The 20,795-nt window shown below is 42.9% G+C and overlaps 1 protein-coding gene across 4 annotated transcripts in view; it reads right to left on the reverse strand.

Annotated features, from left to right (window-relative positions):
• Positions 1-20,795, reverse strand: part of gtf2a1 (general transcription factor IIA, 1) — a 53,117-nt gene that overhangs the window by 13,338 nt on the left and 18,984 nt on the right. For 2 of the 4 annotated variants that reach the window (XM_078234396.1, XM_078234398.1), the window contains exons 2-9: positions 13,380-13,481; positions 11,728-11,935; positions 10,276-10,334; positions 8,558-8,648; positions 5,928-6,076; positions 3,443-3,547; positions 2,495-2,743; positions 410-499 (exon numbers count right to left, since the gene is read on the reverse strand). In XM_078234396.1, coding sequence (XP_078090522.1) covers positions 410-499; positions 2,495-2,743; positions 3,443-3,547; positions 5,928-6,076; positions 8,558-8,648; positions 10,276-10,334; positions 11,728-11,935; positions 13,380-13,481 — 1,053 coding nt within the window. Of the gene's footprint in view, positions 1-409; positions 500-2,494; positions 2,744-3,442; positions 3,548-5,927; positions 6,077-8,557; positions 8,649-10,275; positions 10,359-11,727; positions 11,936-13,379; positions 13,482-20,795 lie in introns of all 4 variants that reach the window. The other 2 variants (XM_078234395.1, XM_078234397.1) reach the window with 1 other exon arrangement.

Here is a 20,795-nt window from a genome sequence, read left to right on the forward strand (position 1 = left end):
TGGAAAAATCTAGAACCAGGGGCCACTGTTTAAAAATAACAGCTCACCCATTTAAAATGGAGATAAGGCGATTTTCTTTGAGGGGCGCAAGTCTTTGGAACTTCCTTCCTGAGAAGTTGGTGGAAACAGACTCTTTGAATATTTTTAAGGCAGAGGTGGATAGATTTGTGGTAAACAAGGGGGTGACAGGTTGTCGGAGGTAGGTGGGATGCAGATTTGAGGTTACAGCCAGATCAGCCATCATCTTATTAAATGATAGAGTAGGCTCAAGAGGCTGAATGGCCTGCTCCTTGTTCGTTTGTTCATAAATGTTTACACAGAAATTTTCCATGAAGCATACAACACTGATGAGGATTTTAACCTAAATAAGATCTAGTGCAAGGCTCCGTGCTATTATTTGGGTTCTCACCTTATCATACTGGCATACAACGACATTTTCTGTGTCAAAGAGTTCTTGGCCCTCTTCATCACTGACATCATCTTCACTATTCAGTGGTTCCTAGGAGAGCCAGCGAAAGCAATTAATGTGCAATTTAAACAAATGTACACCAGCTGCAGAGATCAGTCAAGCTAAGCCTGAAGGGAGGAAAGGCACACATACACACAGAATCGCATAATCCCTACAGTGAAGAGGCCATTCGGCCCATTGAGTTTGCACCGACTCTCGGACAGAGTATCTTCCCAAAGCCTTCTACCCCGCCCTATCCCTGTAATCCCACACACATTTCCCATGGCTAATCCCATCTAACCTGCACATCTTGAGACACTAAGGGGCAACTTAGCATGGCCAATCCACCTAACCTGTACATCTTTGGACTGTGGGAGGAAACTGGAGCACCCGGAGGAAACCCACGCAGACACGGGGAGAACGTGCAAACGCCACACAGTCACCCAAGGTTGGAATTGATCCTGGGTCTCTGGAGCTGAGATATAGTAATGGTAACTACTGTGCCACTGTAGTTTATTCGCATGTTGTGGGGTAAGGGTTTTTCTGGATAGTTTAGGCACTAAAAGCTCTTTTAATTCCACAAGAACTGTAATTCAGGTGGTTCTGGGCCAGATAGCATGTTATCCTTTCACAGATAACTGATTTCCTTAAAAAAAAAGACTTGCATTTATATATGTTTCAGAGTGCTTTACAACCGAAGAAGCACTTTTTGAAGTGTAATCACTGTCGCGATGTAGGAAACCTGGCAGTCAATTTGCACACAGTAAGCTCCCACAACAGCAATGTGTACAGTTCTGGTCACCCTATTATAGAAAGGATATTATTAAACTAGAAAGAGTGCAGAAAAAAATTACTGAGTTATAAGGAGAGGCTGGATAGACTGGGACTTTTTTCTCTGGAATGTAGAAGGCTGAGAGGTAATCTTATAGAGGTCTATAAAATAATGAGGGACAGAAATCAGCTAGATAGTCAATATCTTTTCCCAAAGGGAGGGGAGTCTAAAACTAGGTTTATGGTGAGAGGGGAGACTTACAAAAATGTCCAGAGGGGCAATTTTTCACACAGAGGGTGGTGAATGTCTGGAACAAGCTGCCAGAGGTAGTAGTAGAGGTGGGTACAATTTTGTCTTTTAAAAAGCATTCAGACAGTTACATTGGTAAGATGGCTGTAGAGGGATATGGGCCAAATGCAGGCAATTGGGATTAGTTTAGGGGTTTTAAAAAAAAGGGCAGCATGGACAAGTTGGGCCAAAGGGCCCGTTTCCATGCTGTAAACCTCTATGACTTTATGACTCTATGAGATAATGGTGAGAATAATCTGTTTTCATGATGTTGGAATAAGGGATAAATACTGGCCAGGACACCAGGGAGAACTCACCTGTTCTTTTTCAAAATAGCAACATGGAAGGCTTTACAACAACCCAAGCAAGAGATGTGACCTTGGTTTAACATCATATCCCAAAGACAACTCTGACAGTGATGTGCAGTGCTCCCTCAGCACAGCCCAGCAATTCAGCGTGTGTGGTTTGTTCATTTTTGATTATTCATTTTATTATTTTCTAAATTTTAGTTGAGGTTTATCGAAGTCGAACTTAATTGCCAGATGTCAATCGATGTATGATAAGCATCGCGTACATTTTTTTAATTCAAAAAGTTTCTTGTGAATTAGCGTGCGGTGTTCTAGCCCAGTATGAGGAACATACTGACTAAGAATGAAAGCCATGAGGTGGAGTTGCCAGCGTTGGACTGGGGTGGGCACAGTAAGAAGTCTCACAACACCAGGTTAAAGTCCAACAGGTTTATTTGGAATCACGAGCTTTTGGTGCGCTGCTCCTTCATCAGGTGAGTCCAGGAACAGCGCTCCGAAAGCTCGTGATTCCAAATAAACCTGTTGGACTTTAACCTGGTGTTGTGAGACTTCTTACTAAGAATGAAAGTGAAACATTACAGTTTCAGTGACCTTTTTTGAAGCAGGTTTCAAGTGACAAATGAAGGGATTTCCAGGATAATTTCAGTATAAACCTGTTTTAAACACAAGTTACGTTACCTCTTCAACTTGTCCATCATCCCCAACCTCTTCCTTGTCCTTCTCTTCTTCCTCATCGTCATACTCATCCTCTTCATCATCTTCATCTTCCTCTGAAGAAGTGTCCCCAGACCCATCTACTTGCATCACTAAAGGCGGCTGCTGCTGTGGTTGCTGCTGCTGTGGTTGCTGCTGCTGAACAGGAGCGGAGCTGTTTGTCTGACCGACTTGTGTTGAAGGGGTTGCTGTTACAGTGGTTGCTTGCATTACCTGAAAAGTTTACGTTAAAAATTGTAATTAAAAAACAGGTAGACTAGCATTATTATGCTCTTCCTGATTCTGAGCATACTTCATATAGAAAAACAGGTAATTTGAACAAATTTTAATGCTACATATCGTCTAAGCTCATGTAAGCAACCTACGCACTATATTCTGCACCCTCTCCTTTCCTTCTCCTCTATGTACTCTATGAATCGTATGTTTTATCTGCATAGCACTCTAGAAACAATACTTTTCACTGTATACCGATACAGTGATAAATCAAATCAAACAAGTAATGAAATACAATCTTCAAGTAACCACTAGAACGTTCAAATGAATTCATGGCCTCTCTGGCTACCAGCAAATGTTGAAATAGTCTTTTTTGTACTCCATGGGAATAACTGACACCAACGAGCAGAAGGCTAGGACTTGCTGCAAGGCTAGGAGGCAAGACTGCAGTTAGGGAACACTAGCTTAATGGTAAAAACTGGGTGGCATGGACAAGTTGGGCCGAAGGGCCTGTTTCCATGCTGTAAACATGTCAAAGTCCATAAAGTGGCATGGCCAAGGGGTGTCAGATGACTTCCTTGAACAGGTTTAAGTGTATCCCAGTGAGACTGGAAGGATGCGACTTTTGCATTCATGAAATAGCTCCAGTAAATAACATTGATTCACACTATCCCATCTACTCAGTTTTTAATGAATTACCTGTGTGTTTGAAGGAACTTTGTTCCCAGCAACAAGAATTTGTTGTGGTTGAATGATCACTCCAGTTTGCTGAGGGATAGTTCCGGGTGGCAGTGGAGCCAGCATCTACAGAGCAAGGGAGTGAATGAAGTTTTATAACTACTCTTAACAGGATTTCAAGTTACATATATATATATATATAAATAAAACATATATATGTGCAATCACTTTAATTGTTTCACGTGACAAAAGACCAAATAAGATTATCTTTTGGCATTCACAGACGATTCTCTCTTTTTTAATTATTTGAGATGCAACTGACTGGAACTGCACACTGCTATGGCAGTTTAATGGACAGAATTAAATAAACCGCAGCAAAAGCATTTTATGTTTAAACAACATCAAAAGTATGCTATTAAAAAAAAAAGCAGCATTTTAATCAAGGAAAACCACGTGAACACCACAAGTAATTAGCATCACTGACAGGAATTCACTTAGAGTTGGCTTTTTCACTTACGGCACAGTGTCCCTCATTGATAAAACTCACCCGTTAAATTTTGTAAGCATCCATTGGGAACACAGAAACAGAAATAGGCCACTCAGCCCCTTGAGCCTGTTCAGCCACAGGGAGGGGAGGCGGTGGCTTAGTGGTATTGTTACTGGACTAGCAATCCAGAGACCTGGGGAACCTGGTTCGAATCCCACCGTGGCAGATGGTGAAATTTGAATTCAACTCTGGAATTAAAAGTCTAACGATGACCATGAAACCATTGTCGATTGTTGTAAAAACCCACCTGATTGATTAATCCCCTTTATGGAGGGAAATCTGCCATCCTTAACTGGTCCGGACTACATATGACACAGCAATATGGTTGACTTTTAAATGCCTTCTGAAATGGAGGGCAGTTACAGATGGGCAATAAATGCTGGCCCAGCCAGCGACACTCGCATCCCATGAATGAATTTTTGAAAAGATCTGTATCTTTAACGCTTTGTCTCTGCAACCCTTATTCAGTAAAAGTATTGCATGGCAGCCCCATCATAAAACACCGATTTCCTATCAGCCAATTACAACCCAACTGAGGTTGTGTTCCATAGCTGGTGGGAGAGGCAGTTGTAGCGAACCTGCATCAATCTCTCTCAAACTAGCAGCTAAAGGCATTTTCTGCAAGCGAATCCACTCAAGAAAACGCCTGTGCATCGCTGCACCTGCAAGCTGCCAGAATTAGATGCTCACACAGCACCAATGTAAAGTGGTGTTAAAAAACAAACTGAAAAATGAAAACCTAAAAATTTTAAATGGAAATTCAGGCTTACTAATATAACGCCTGTTGAAAAATTATGATTCCTCTTGATACGGAACAAAATGCAGTTTTTTTAATTGACCCTCCTCTGCCTATTTCTCCTTGGTCTATAATTCATAAGTATGGCATGTATAGTTTTTACAATTGTGTTAGGATGTTACCTTTCTTGATTTATTTTTGAAAGAGCTGGAACCATTAAACCACAGCAACCGGAAACCATTTTACCACTGTTTCGGTGCTGAAGTGATCTGAAACTACCTATCCATTGACTCTGCCTACACTCCCCACTGCCTCAGAAAAGCAGCCAGCATAATCAAGGACCCCACCCCAGACATTCTCTCTTCCACCTTCTTCTGTTGGGAAAAAGATACAAAAATCTGAGGCCACGTACCAACCGGGCGGCACGGTAGCACAGTGGGGCGGCACGGTATCACAGTGGTTAGCACTGCTGCTTCACAGCTCCAGGGACCTGGGTTCGATTCCTGGCTTGGGTCACTGTCTGTGTGGAGTTTGCACATTCTCCTCGTGTCTGCGTGGGTTTCCTCCGGGTGCTCCGGTTTCCTCCCGCCGTCCAAAGATGTGCAGGTTAGGTTGATTGGCCATGCTAAAATTGCCCCTTCGAGTCCTGAGATGTCTAGGTTAGAGGGATTAGTGGGTGGGATATGGGTATAGGGCCTGGGTGGGATTGTGGTCGGTGCAGACTCGATGAGCCGAAGGGCCTCTTTCTGCACTGTAGGGTATCTATCTATCTAACCGACTCAAGAACAGCTTCTTCTCTGCTGCCATCAGACTTTTGAATGGACCTACCTTGCATTAAGTTGATTTTTCTCTACACCCTAGCTATGACTGTAACACTACATTCTGCACCCTCTCCTTTTCTTCTCTATGTATGGTATGCTTTGCATAGCGCGCAAGAAACAATACTTTTCACTGTATACTAATACATGTGACAGTAACATATCAAATCAAATCAAACAACTCCATCTGCCCTGGTGCACCTCCACAGCTCTCATCTGTCTCTGCTTAGAATGTTTACCTTCATCTTCATTTATGGCATGTAGTAGTCTGAAAAGGATACAAACTGGAGAAAAGCAGCCAGAAATTCATTCTTCACTTAGCAGTCCTGACTATACAATTTATTCACTTCCTTGCCAACATAAACTGGTACTAAGTCTAAATGAGAACTAATCGGTCTTACGCACCTGCTGTATGACAGGTGCCTGCACACCACCGGACTGCATCTGTTGAATAACTTGCTGCTGAGTCACTGACTGTGCCAGTACAACTTGCTGGTGTGGCTGGATAAAGTAGTGGGCCCCATTAGGAGCTCGTACAAACTGCAGCAGTTGCCCTGTGAAAAAAACAAGTCGTGTCTCACAGGTTATACATCAAAAAAACAGATGAACGAAAAATGTTAGTTAGGCTTCTGCTTGGGATAGATCCTAAAGATCACAAATATGGAACAACTTATATTTAAATAGCACCTTGACAAACAAAGAACAAAGAACAGTACAGCACAGGAAACAGGCCCTTCGGCCCTCCAAGCCTGTGCCGCTCCTTGGTCCAACTAGACCAATCGTTTGTATCCCTCCATTCCCAGGCTGCTCATGTGACTATCCAGGTAAGTCTTAAACGATGTCAGCGTGCCTGCCTCCATCACCCTACTTGGCTGCGCATTCCAGGCCCCCACCACCCTCTGTGTAAAAAAACATCCCTCTAATATCTGAGTTATACTTCGCCCCTCTCACCTTGAGCCCGTGACCCCTCGTGAACGTCACTTCTGATCTGGGAAAAAGCTTCCCACCGTTCACCCTATCTATCCACTTCATAATCTTGTACACCTCTATTAGGTCTCCCCTCATTCTCCGTCTTTCCAGGGAGAACAACCCCAGTTTACCCAATCTCTCCTCATAGCTAAGACCCTCCATACCAGGCAACATCCTGGTAAACCTTCTCTGCACTCTCTCTAACGCCTCCACGTCCTTCTGGTAGTGCAGCGACCAGAACTGGATGCAGTACTCCAAATGTGGCCTAACCAGCGTTCTATACAGCTGCATCATCAGACTCCAGCTTTTATACTCTATACCCCGTCCTATAAAGGCAAGCATACCATATGCCTTCTTCACCACCTTCTCCACCTGTGTTGCCACCTTCAAGGATTTGTGGACTTGCACACCTAGGTCCCTCTGTGTTTCTATACTCCTGATGACGCTGCCATTTATTGTATAACTCCTCCCGACATTATTTCTTCCAAAATGCATCACTTCGCATTTATCCGGATTAAACTCCATCTGCCACCTCTCCGCCCAATTTTCCAGCCTATCTATATCCTGCTGTATTGCCTGACAATGCTCTTCGCTATCCGCAAGTCCAGCCATCTTCGTGTCATCCGCAAACTTGCTGATTACACCAGTTACACCTTCTTCCAAATCATTTATATATATATATCACAAATAGCAGAGGTCCCAGTACAGAGCCCTGCGGAACACCACTGGTCACAGACCTCCAGCTGGAAAAAGACCCTTCGACCACTACCCTCTGTCTCCTATGGCCAAGCGAGTTCTCCAACCATCTAGCCACTTCTCCTTGTATCCCATGAGCCTTAACCTTCTTAACCAACCTGCCATGTGGGACTTTGTCAAATGCCTTACTGAAATCCATATAGACGACATCCACGGCCCTTCCTTCATCAACCGTTTTTGTCACTTCCTCAAAAATAAAATGTTCCAGGGTGCCTCACAGGCACGTCCCCAAATAAAATGAAGATAGCAGAGTGGATGACCAAAATGTTGGTCACAAAGAGGTAGGTTTTAAAGAGAGTATTATAGAGTCATAGATCACAGAATCCCACAGCGCAGAAGGAGGCCATTTAGCCCATCGAGTCTGCACCAACCACAATTCCACCCCGGCCCTATCCCCATAATCCCATGCATTTACCCTAGCTGGTCTCCCTGACACTAAGGGGCAATTTAGCATGGTCAATGCACCTAACCAAACCTCTTTGGACTGTGGGAGGAAACCGGAGCACCTGGAGGAAACTCATGCAGACACGGGGAAAAAGTGCAAACTCCACACAGACAGTGATCCAAGCCGGGAATAGAACCCGGGTCCCTGGCGCTGTGAGGCAGCAGTGCTAACCACTGTGCCACCATGCCGTCTTAACAAAGGAGTAGATGGGTTGAGATATTTAAAAAGGAAATTCCAGAGTTTAGGTGCACGGTATCTGAAGGTACAGCCACCAATGCTGATGTGGTTATAATCATGGTTGAAAAAGATGCCCAAATTGGAGATTGCAGGCATCACAGAATTGTCAGAAGTAAGAGGGGGTGGGGCGAGGACAGGGAGGTATTTAAAAGCAAGGATGAAAATTTCAAAAATTAACATTTAAACACTGGAAGCAAGAAATGCATTTATAAAATCAGAGAATTGAAGGAAAGCAACCGGACCATTGTGCTTTGAAAGAGCGATATAATTTTATCCACCTTCCCTAGTTCTGAAAATGTTTCTTTTTCAACTATTCCCATTTGAAAGTTACTGCTGAACCTGTTCTCAGCCCATCAGGCAGTGCCTTCCAGATACGTTGGGACATTTTTCCATCTTGACTACACACATTTCACCACAAGAGTCATCTCCTCAGCCTGACCCAGCCCAACCCACCTCTGCCCTTTGTCACCAGGTTCTGCCAGAATGGGAAATCTGATCGTATGGTAGGAACAGTACAAATGAAAAGCAAGAGTACAGTGTCATAAAATGGTATTTATGGCCCTCCTGAACTTCACTAGCAACACAAAGGCCATCAGCATAAAGGCTAAAAATTAAGACCTGCTTTTACCTGTATTTGTTAATATTGGTCCATTAGAAAGCTGGTAGGGAGTTGGAACACCTGCTGGTAATGCCAGAGTTGCCGCGGTGGCAGCTGCGCTCTGCAAAAGAAATGGAAAGAATGTTATTTGACTGATGAAATTACAATAGAAAGATGCATTCAGCCCTAGGGTGCAAAAAAAAATCACCTTTCAATTCAGTTGCAGAGTAATGTGATGATATGCACCCTTGTAAAGTAGTTTTGTGAAAAGATGAGCAAAATTATTATTCTTATTTTTCAATAGAAAGTACCAGTACAAGATAGTAAACATGGATTGCACGTATTATCATTGCGGGAGTTAAGCTGCATCCAATGACCTTTTGTAATTCTAATAAGCACCAAGTCGCTCGTGGAACAAAAGAAATCTAGAACCTATGGGGGCGATCTTACTGGCTCGTCACGCCCGCCAATCAGCGTGGTGAGCCAGTAAGATCGGGAAGGGGCGGCAATGGCCAGGGCGGAAAGGGGATCGCTGATGTCTGGGGTGGTGATCGGGTTGACATTGCCTGTGCAATGGTGCCCCTAGAGCTCAGCAGCTGGCTTCCTGGCGTGAATAGGTTCCACCCACTCCCTCTACTGGCAAGAATCACATTTGTGCTCATTTTATTTTCTAAGTGCCATACAATTGTGTTTGAGAGCTCGCCCAAAAAATGGGGGCGATTCTCTCCCATTTTCATGCTCGTTCGGCACTTTGAATTTTTTTGGTAAGATGGCCCACTTGATCTTTTCACCTTCCAACCTCCATGTCAACAATAAGCAACTGTAATTTTTCAAAATTAAATAACAGAATAAGGTGATATGAAATATTACCCCAGGACATTCAGAAATTGCAGGGGACAAGCCCTACAGGGTTCAAACCCACACATTTAACAAAAGGAAATTTAACCCAAGGCAGAGGAAGATTTGAGACGGAACAAACCCTGCTCCTGCACATCTCCCACAAGATTATTCCTGAGCAGAATTGACAGCAGCTCTCAAACAAATCACCAGCCCACAAAATGGGATGGAGATCTAAAAAGGGGAGGGGGGGAATAAATTCACCTGACATCTGAAGCAGATCATAAGAAGTTCACTGCTCTCACAAATAAACTGGAAAACCAAACAATTAGCCAACTGATGAGGTTTTTTTTAAACATTCAAAAGCTAATACAACAGCAAAGGTGGATAATAACTAGGGTCTAATGCCATCTCCTGGCAGCAATTATAACGCAGCATGGAATACAGAATATTCCGCCGTACAAACAGGAAGAGAGCTTTATGAAGTTCTGGCATTAGAATACAAACTCAAACTAAAGCAGCCAGAGGTAAACTGATAAGCAGTTTAATGCAACTGCCAACACTTAACAATTCATATCTTATCACCAGTAAAGATAGAAGCTCGCAAAGTCTTTTCAACTGTCTGAAATCAATTGAGTACAGGAAAGACTTGGCTGCAAAACAACCTGACAATGCTTACTGCTAAAGTCCATGTGAATAGTGACTATTTGAGTGGCCAGTACCCGCCCTGTAGCAATGTACCCCAGCAAAATTCAACACTTCCAGGAGAGGATGGAAGAGAAAATTGGCAAAAAATAATATAGATATATATTACATAGTAAGTGTGTGTGTGTATGTATGTATGTATGTATGTATGTATGTATGTATGTGTGTGTGTGTGTGTGTGTATATGTATATATATACATCCTTACCATGCTAGTTGGATTCATATGCTGTATTAGCTTCCCATCTTGCATAATAACTTGCGGTCCTGATTTATGAGAAGATGAGAAAACTATGGGATAAATTAAGCAAAGTGAAATACTGTAATTAGTATTTAGAACATATTAACTCAGCAGGGTAAACTTATGGTTCTCAAGCTTTAATGTTTCATATACCATATCCCCGAGTCAACAAAGAGGCATCTCCTTAAGAACCAAGTCATTTCGAGAGGCTGTCTTCCCCTCCATACTCCCCAGAACTGTTCAAGGGATAATTACGCAAAAGATAAAACAGAGGATGTCTTAAGAGTTTATTCTGCTTCCTCAGGTCTTTTTATTTCCCTCCCAGATGTGATATGACATCAGTCTACGGACCTGGTGCAGTTGGTACATCAGCTCTGTGGTCACCCTGACATACTAACCCCAGGGCTTAATAGTTACAAGTACCACAGATAAAAGTGTAATTCTAATTTCTAATATGAACCACAACCTATTACTAATTATAAATTTTGCAATATCTGGTATTTTTTAAAAAAACAAGTAACCCTGTCCAAGTTTTCATAATTTTCCTCCATTAAGTGGTACCTTTTTAAACATTCACCTTTATCAGTCACTTGCACGGATTTCTTTCTGCACTAAGACACTTGTGCAAATAATGGATCAGAATATGGAAGAGAGGTCCCCACAGCACACCCGCAATCTCATTGTATTGAGAAAACTGTGGCCAGTAATTTTCCTACTCCCCAACCCTCTCCCTCACAGTCTGTGCTCAATTAATTTTCTGTGAGCATAATTTTAATGTAACTCACCAAGTGGGAAACTGATGTGATGAAGGAGCAGCGGTCCGAAAGCTCGTGCTACCAAATAAACCTGTTGGACTTTAACCTGGTATTGTGAGACTTCTTACTATGCCCACCCCAGTCCAACGCCGGCATCGCCACATAATGTAGGATGCGCAGCAGCCAATTTATGTCCACAAACAGCAACATGATATACTTATTGCTTTTTGTGATGTTGGATGAAGGATAGATACCGATCAGGACAACAGATTGAACTCCCCTGCTCTCCTTCAGAATAGTGCCAGGAGGCCTTTTGTGTGCACCTGAGGGCAGATGTTGCCTCGGTTTCACAGCCCATCTGAAAAGTGGTGCCTCCAACATTGCACCATTCTCTCAGTGTTGCACTGAAGTCATCAGCCTGGATAATGTGCTGGGAACCTCTGGGGTAGGATGCAAACTCACAACCTTTTGACTCAAAGACGACAGAGCTGCCTCTGAGCAGTGGCTGACACGGGTGTAGCTCAAAGAGAAAATGGGTGAGCAAACCCATTTCCCTCTTACAACTCACACCCTACATGACAATGCACTCTGCTGTATCCCCGCAAAGTCAGTTTGTAATCTCGCTGACTGAGAAACAGTTTCTAACGGTGTTGCGGCAACTGACCTGAATTAGCTGGGATGGTGAGCACTTGCTGTGTCTGTTGCTGCTGAGCCTGATGTTGCTGCTGTTGTTGCTGCTGCTGCTGTTGTTGTTGCTGGTGGTGCTGCTGCTGCTGGTGCTGTTGCTGCTGCTGCGCCTGAATTAAAATCTGTTGCTCCTCTGAGTGGAAACCATCAACAGCTTTTGACTGCATTAGTTTGTTCTCCCATAGCTGACAGTTCAGAAGAAAAAGAAAATCTAACTTTAACTCAAACATGAGGAGCTTGGCTCAGAGATCCTATTTCAGTGAATCTGACGCAGAAAAGATGCCTTCTATAAGGCCAGTTTAACAATCCCAGCCAAAAACATAGCTAAGGTGTCAGTGCAAAAGCCCAAATTTTGATGGAAGCCCATAACAAAATTTTTCTTATGCAAGAATAGCAGTGGCAAACCATAAAGGGAAAGCGGAAAAAAATACCGTGTAAATACCGGTAGATCTCTCATTTCCCCAAACCAAGGTAGCACTTGTGGAAAATGCCCAGGGAAGCACTTGTGGCACCTCCCACACAGAAGTTGAGGTAGATGCTTCGGTGGCACAATGGTTGGCACTGCTGCCTCTCAGTGCCAGGGACCTGGGTTCGATTCCCGGCTTGGGTCACTGTCTGTGTGGAGTCTGCATGTTCTCCCCGTGTCTGCGTGGGTTTCCTCCGGGTGCTCTAGTTTCCTTCCACAGTCTGAAAGACGTGCTGGTTAGGTGCATTGACCCGAACAGGTGCCGGAGTGTGGCGACTAGGGGAATTTCACAGTAACTTCATTGCAGTGTTAATGTAAGCCTCACTTGTGACTAATAAATAAACTTTACTTTTTTAATGCTTTATAAAGTTACAGCTCAGCTTGGAAGAAAAACATTGCAAAACATTAAGTAATGGCAGCAAGCCAGCGCATACCAGGATACAGAAATTTAATTTTAGATCTTCCCGAACTGCAAAAGTTTTTTAAAGATATGATGCATCATTTATAGTCATTTTGGTGGATCCAATATTTCACATGGATGTTTGTAAAGTTGAGAAGAACAGATTGCAGCTCAGATTTGATTACATCAGTGGGTGTATTTACAATCCTCACTGGAACTACAATGGTACCACTAAACATATCAGAGTCATTATGCAAGTATGTGATTACAATACATCAAAAGTGACTGTTGACATCTTTAGTGCTTTAAATCTGGGAAATAACAGTGAACCTAAAGTAATTTTAGCACAAAGGAATGTCTAATGAAGCCCTTTACAATGTTAAAATAGCCACAGAAATAAATTTGGTAATTACAGGAAAATTGTCCTGTCGATGGAATAAATGCTGCATTCTAGCAGTCACTTTGAATTGCAAAAATAGGATTTAAATTGCTCTGCCATAGTAATTTACCTCCATAAAATATATAACCGCCAAACAGAAGGCAAAAATATAGAGAATCAATTTCAGATGTTAGGATTCTGGTGGTGAGTGTTTTGTTAGCCAACACCTAACATGTCAACACACGGCACTGCCAAGCTGAGAAAAAAGATCATTAAAATGTAAACTGTGACTCAATGTAAACAGAGTAGAGTTTTCATTACACATTCATTTCGCTGCTTACTTAGAGCTTGAAAATTAGGTTTGGATTTTTTTTTAAAACATACCGTTTTTAATTCTATAAGAACTTGTTCATCCACTCCATCGTCAAGGAATTGTTCTCGTACATCATTGATTACATCTTCAATCACTGATCTGTAGAGTTTAGGCTAGGGAAACAGCAAAAAAATAAGGAATTAGAAAATTATAGGTTTAAAAAGTGAGAACTAAGATAAATTGCTCCCACATTACATTACATTTATTATCAGTTAGCTATTGCCAGTGACAGTGAATTCCATTTAAAACTGTTTCTTAACATAAGGCTTATTTTTAAAGACACTTGTGTGTATAACAGACCAGCGAGAGTAAACTACAATATAGGGGATAGGTTTTCTACTTGGAGTAAAGGAACAGTGCAGGATAAGCACCATAGGTCATCTTCCAGGGGCCCTTTGAAATTCACTGCCCTACAATACTAGCTTTAAAATTAATTGCAAATATACTCTTATTGTGGTTGACATCTGAATTGTACTATTATTCAGAACTCACAAATTACAGAATCTACACAGTGCAGGAGGCGGCTATTCGGCCCATCGTGTCTACACCGACTCTCCGACAGAGCATCTTACCTCGGCCCTATCCCCATAACCCCACAGTTACCCCGCTAATCTCCCAAACCTACACATTTTGGGGCACTACGGGGCAATTTAGCTTGGCCAATCACCTAACCTGCACATCTTTAGACAGCGGGAGGAAACCGGAGCACCCAGAGGAAACTTATGCAGACAGGGGGAGAACATACAAACTCCACACAGAAGTCACCAAGGCTAGAACTTAACACTGGTCTCTGGTGCTCTGAGACAACTGTGCTCATCACCGTGAGAGTGCTTTAATAGGACATGGCATATATGTTGGTTTTCTTCACTGTACTGGTTCTATCAAGAAGAGCTTTCCCTCCCCTCCAGAGGGTGCAGGTGTATGGTTTCTTATGCGCCATACGCTTCACTATGTCCCTCAAGAGATAGTTTTAATAGGAGGCTGGGTTCAGAGTTCTGATTTGAACACCTGGGATTGGACTTATTCAGAGTCAATTGCAACACCATGCTCTGGTTTTCCAGCAGGACTCACTGCACAGCACTGCATCGACAATAAAGTGGAGCAGAAAGCCTAGCTCTTTTAGCCTATCCCTAGCCCAGGGATACCGACACCAAATTTATACCCCCAACATCCTAGCTCAGATTTGCCTAAACTGATCTTTGACTGAAGATGTACCTTCTCCACAAGTGAGCCAGTTTCACCAGGGCCCCACAACTCTGAAGCAGCTCTGGGGTTGCTTTGAATTTATAGTTTCCACTGTTTTCTCGAGTAACAAGAGACCAATCCCTATCAGGAGCACTGCCTTCGCAATTGGCCGAGGAGAGGATGCATTGTCTGCAGCAAAGCAGTAGAATTTATAACAAAGGCTTCAGTTTTCCCCCAAAAGTTCAGCTCAAAGAAGCTGTGCTACATCCATAACTTGTCAGGATGTTGTGGCCTAATATTGAGGAGTGGTCATGAAGGACAGGAGGAATAATTGACCAGGTGCCTAAAGGGCAGCAAGTGCACTGGAGAGATTAGAACAAGGAATCTGAATGAAGATGAGCAGAGAGCTGAGTGGCAAAAATGCATTTGGGGACATTGAGAGAGGCAAAGGAGGCATAGGATAGCAAACAGTAAGTTAAAAGTTTAAAGTTTATTTATTAGTGTCACAAGTAGGCTTACATTAATACTGCAATGAAGTTATTGTGAAAATCCCCTAGTCGCCACACTCCGGTGCCTGTTCGGGTACACTGAGGGAGAATTTAGCATGGCCAATGACCTAACCAGCAAGTCTTTTAGACTGTGGGAGGAAACCGGAGCACCCGGGAGGAAATCCACGCAGACGTGGGGAGAACGTGCAAACTCCGCTCAGGCAGTGACCCAAGCCAGGAATCTAAACCAGGTCCCTGGCGCTGTGAGGCAGCAGCGCTAACCACTGTGCCTGCAGAAAATGCAGATCAGGCAGGGATGATCTTTGATGAAGACAGGGAGAAATAAAATAATTTTGAGAAGGAAAGGTATAACAGCCAAGAGTAGGAAGACATTAAGGTTAGCATGAGGACCTGAGGTCCTTGAATAATAAAGGATTTGGTGGGATTGGAGGAGAAAAGAGGAGAACAGGTAACTTAAACTGAGTATTCCCAATGTGACAAGTGTATTAGTAAAACCTCTAATCTATTTTCCTGGTTTTGAGTAACTGAATTCTGTTTTAATTGCTTTGATATATTGACTAGTCACTGAAAGTGACATTTTTAGTATTATTCTCAGATGTCTCTGTGCTAAATGGGTTTTTGTTCATCTTATACTCTGTCCTACAATTTTACAATCTAATGTAACATTTATCAATGTTAAATTTAACTTGCCATGCAATTAGATGATCAAATGTTTCCCATAAGGTATTTTATTTTTCCCCACAGAGCTGTTCAGACCAACATCTGAACAAATACCCAATGTCATTCCTTCGCTAAATACCAGAGTAATGTGTGCCATCCTTAGGATCTCAAATACAACTCCTGAATTAAATAACTCCATTGCCATTTCCTTAACAGTTATGGGGCATCTTTTGTGATATGAGCTCTGTTTAAATTACTACAATCTGGAACAGATTGTATAACCTTCACATATCTTAAGAGGATCAGCTTGCATCTGGGCTATTATCTACTGCCTTCATCTACGAAGAATTCATTCAATATCTATTTAACACCACCTAACATTTGTAATCAACTCTCCTTTTACACTCCTGTTATCTGCAAGCTGCCTTTATCCTATCCCCTTGCTTCATTTAATTATCCTGAATTCTCTTCCCTAAGACTCACTTCCTTCACTGCTGTTTCCTTGCACCTATTCAAACAGATCCCCTTGACACCTACAATGGCTCATTGCCCAGTGTGTAACCGAGTTATACAGGTCAGAAAGTTTTGCGATTCTTGAGATTTCAAGAAGGTTGGATATGGTACAGTTGTCCTCAGCATTCCTAGATTGAGAGCATTTCTACTGTTTGAAATCCAGTAAGCCCTGCTGAAAGGAGCTTATTGGTGAACAGGATCCCTGTTTGCTGTACTGCCTTGCACAGTCAGATAGCCAGCTAGACGTCCAGACTTAGTATGGAGACTGGCCACCAGGAGAGACACTGGAGGAGTCCGAGCAAGAAATTATACTCCACCAGGACAAATGTCAGCCGGAAAGGAGACAGAAAACCGGGATGGTACATTTATAAAATCATTTTTAAAAGACCAAAAGAATAGGCTGTGAATTGTGTAATGGAGCTTTTTCTTATTCATTCTAAGCTAGAAATGAAACTAATGCTTCGGTCACATTCAGTGCAATTTCAGGTAGCTCAGCACTTAGTCTTATCTGCCAAGCATAAAGCAATTCCCTTAGCTTGTAACATGTTGTTCCGTGCACCAACTCACCCATAGGAAGTATTGACAAATATAGCAAACCAGCGCTTCACAACTAATTTTCAGCATGGGAGTTGGTGCAGAACCTGAAGTGCTGATCCCATCTAGTGACAGAAAGTCAGTATTGCAACTGGCTAAAACAATCATCACACTAAAAGTAAAGTTTATTTATTAGTTACAAGTCGGCTTACATTAACACTGCAATGAAGTTACTGTGAAAATCCCCTAGTCGCCACACTCCGGCGCCTGTTCTGAGGGAGAATTTAGCACGGCCAATGCATCTAACCAGCACGTCTTTCGGACTGTGGGAGGAAACCAGAGCACTCGGAGGAAACCCACACAGACACGTGGAGAACATGCAGACTCCGCACAGACAGTGACCCGAGGCTGGAATTGAACCCAGGTCCTTGGTGCTGTGAAGCAGCAGTGCTAACCACTGTGCCACCGTGCCAATATCCAGATGGGAAACTGTTTGGAAAACCAATGAAGAATGACAAGTAGGTAAAGACCTGGGTCTATTCAACCTGTCCCATACAATTGAGATACCTGATCACAATATATACATTCCCCGTCCCACCTCAAAACAATGCGACCTGCTAGGAGAAGCAAAAAACCCAGGACAGTTTGAGGGAAGCGGAGGATCTTCTCCAGCAATCAACACTAGTCCAGATCACTATGGCCCTCAACTCCCTGAAATGCTTAAATAAAGAGAGAAAATGCTGGGAATACTCAGCAGGTCCAGCAGCAATTGTGAGGAAGAAAAAAGTTAATGCTTCAGGGCGATGACGTGGATCTCAAAGGTCAATGACCTGAAACATTCCCATAACTTCCTCTGAGTGGTAATCACCGGCAGATTGCCACTCCGGGGAACTTACCTTTGCTGGGATCACAAAGCCCCGTCTTGCCTGACCTTCCTCACTCAGGCCGGTGAGACAGGAGCAGCAAAGCGCGCCCCCGGCTGCAGCAACATGTTGTAAATGAAGTGCAGTGAAGGGGGACATGCCCCCTTTGTATGGCACTGAGATGCCATGTGGGGTTCAATCTGGGTCTTTAAAATTGTTACTCTGAAATTAGTGTCTTTTTTGTCAAAGAACAAAGAAAATTACAGTATAGGAACAGGCCCTTCGGCCCTCCAAATCTGCACCGACCATGCTGCCCGACCGAACTAAAACCCCCTGCCCTTCCGGGGATCATATCCCTCCATTCCCATCCTATTCATGTGTTTGTTAAGACGCCCCTTATCATATCTGCTCCCACTACCTTCCCGGCAGCAAGTTCCAGACACCCACCACCCTGTGTAAAAAAACTTGCTTCATACATCTCACTGAAACCATGCCCCTCTCACCTTAAACCTTTGCCCCCTAGTAATTAACTCTTCCACCCTGGGAAAAAGCTTCTGACTATCCATTCTGTCCATGCCCCTCAAAATCTTGTAGAATTCTATCAGGTCGCCCCTCAAGCTCCGTCATTCCAGTGAGAACAAATCAAGTTTTTCCAACCTCTCCTCATAGCTAATGCCCTCCATACCAGGCAACATCTGTAAATCTTTTCTGTACCCTCTCCAAAGCCTCCACATCCTTCTGGTAGCGTGGCGACCAAAATTGAACACTATACTCCAAGTGCAGCCTAACTAAAGTTCTAAAACCATCTAATTCTTTCAGTGCAACTACTATCAAGATAAAACTAACAGAACCATCTGAAGTTAGCGATTTAAATTGCTTTGTCAGATGGTTCCCAGCACAGTACAATTATCCAAGGGAAGTTAGTGCTTCTGGACAATTGCCACGTAAACCCTTACATTGGAACTAACAAAAGGGATTCCCTAGCACATCCATAGGGTACCCTCCCAAATGCAAATGGGAGCCAGAAAGCTACAGCCCATTATTAGTTCTGTTCCTCTGACCAGAAGACCTGCTGAGTATTTCCAGTATTTTCTCTTTTATTTCAGAATTCCAACATCTGCAGTATTCTGCTTTTACACCCCTAAAATACTCAGTTTTTATAAGATGTGATGTTCTCTCCATTTTACAGCACTCTAGATTTTTCTTCTTTCACATAGACTACATTGGCTGCAAGATAATTGTACTTCCAAACAGATTGGAACTATGTCTCATCATGTTAACACCTGCAATAATATATTTAACTTATGCTAATCAAGGTGTAAAACATTAGCGCTGGGAAATGAAATACTTTACATTTCAGTCAGCACATATCAGGATGGTCGTCCTATTCCGCCCCAACACAAAAGTACTTACAACTATGTGATGCACATTCTGTTCCATGTGGAAATTCCAGAACACTCGAGTCCTGGACAACCACATGTGCAGGAAGTGTCATGAACTAGGAGCATTGGAATTTGAGCAGCAGCTGGTGTCACTGCATTCGAGAGGCGGAGAGCTATCTGGGAATGAGTGACTGTCAAACAGGCCCAGGCAGGTAGTGCAGGAGTCCCTTTGGTACATCTAACTCATCAACCAATATTCAGTTCTGAATATTTGATTTGATTTATTATCGTAACATGTATTCGTATAATTAAAAGTATTGTTTCTTGCGCGCTATACAAAGCATACTGCTCATAGAAAAAGAAAGGAGAGAGTGCAGAATGTAGTGTTACAGTCACAGCTAGGGTGTAGAGAAAGATCAACTTAGTATGAGGTAGGTCCATTCAAATGTCTAACGGCAGCAGGGAAGAAGCTGTTGAGTCGGTTGGTCCATGTCCTCAGACGTTTGTATCTTTTTCCTGACAGAAGAAGGTGGAAGAGAGAATGTCCAGGGGGTGTGGGGTCCTTGATTATGCTGGCTGCTTTTCTGGGCAGCGGGAAATGTAGACAAAGTCAATGGATGGGAGGCTGATTTGCGTGATGGACTAGGCCATGTTCACGACCCTTTGTAGTTTCTTGTGGTCTTGGGCAGAGCAGGAGCCATACCAAGCTGTGATACAACCAGAAAGAATGCTTTCTATGATGCATCTGTAAAAGTTGGTGAGAGTCATAGCAGACATGCCAACTTTCCTTAGGCTTCTGAAAAAAGAGGCGTTGGTGGGCTTTCTTAACTATAGTGTTGGCATGGAGGTACCAGGACAGGTTGTTGGTGATCTGGACACCTAAAAACTTGAAGCTCTCAATCATTTCTAGATAGGGGCGTGTTCTCCACTACACTTCCTGAAATTGCTAACTATCTCCTTTGTTTTGACGACATTGAGGGAGAGATCATTGTTGTTGCATCTACTGGCGAGGGTGGAGGTTTCTCTGGGATGTACAGGCATAGCCAAGCCAATGGCACCATAGGTTGCTCTGCAGGAAGGCTGGGAAAGCAAGTAATTTGGGAGTCTATAGTTAGGGGGGCAGATACGTGCTAACCTGTTTCCGTTCTGACCTCTCTATCCCAGGCTTGCTGCAGTGATGCAATAAAGTTCAATATGATCATTCAAATGGACCCTTTAGTTTACAGCCTTCCTGACTCCACAAAGAAATCAACAATTTTAGGTTGTAACCTCTGCCATTTTGTTTCTTTTCTTTGCTGGAAATTTTTTGCATTTCTCTCATTTCTTTCAGGCAGCAGATATTCATGATCCTGCCATTCACACTCCCTTGAGGCACATTTTTTGTTTCTATACTTGTCCTATTACCTCTATTTAGCCTTGCACCACAAAATCATTCACTATTTAATTGCTTCTGCCCTCCACTCCACCATAAACCTTCCCTCTCTCACTCGTTCAAAACCTGTTACATTTCTCAGTTTCGATGAGTGGTCGTAGGCCTGAAATATAACCCTGTTTCTCTCTCCACAGATGATGCCAGGCCTGATGAGCATTTTCTGTTTTTATTCTTGTACTCATATTATTTTGCTTTTGTATTGCAAGAGTGGTTAATGGTTGCTATTTGGACTGGAGGAAGACAGAGTGGGGTTTCCACAGGAATTAGAACTTGGACTCGCTGCTTTTCTTGATATATATTAATGACATTGACTTTGTGTGCAGGCCATAATTTCAAAATTTACAGATGA

The sequence above is a fragment of the Mustelus asterias genome, chromosome 18, assembly GCF_964213995.1.
Source record: "Mustelus asterias chromosome 18, sMusAst1.hap1.1, whole genome shotgun sequence".
NCBI classification, from domain to species: domain Eukaryota; kingdom Metazoa; phylum Chordata; class Chondrichthyes; order Carcharhiniformes; family Triakidae; genus Mustelus; species Mustelus asterias.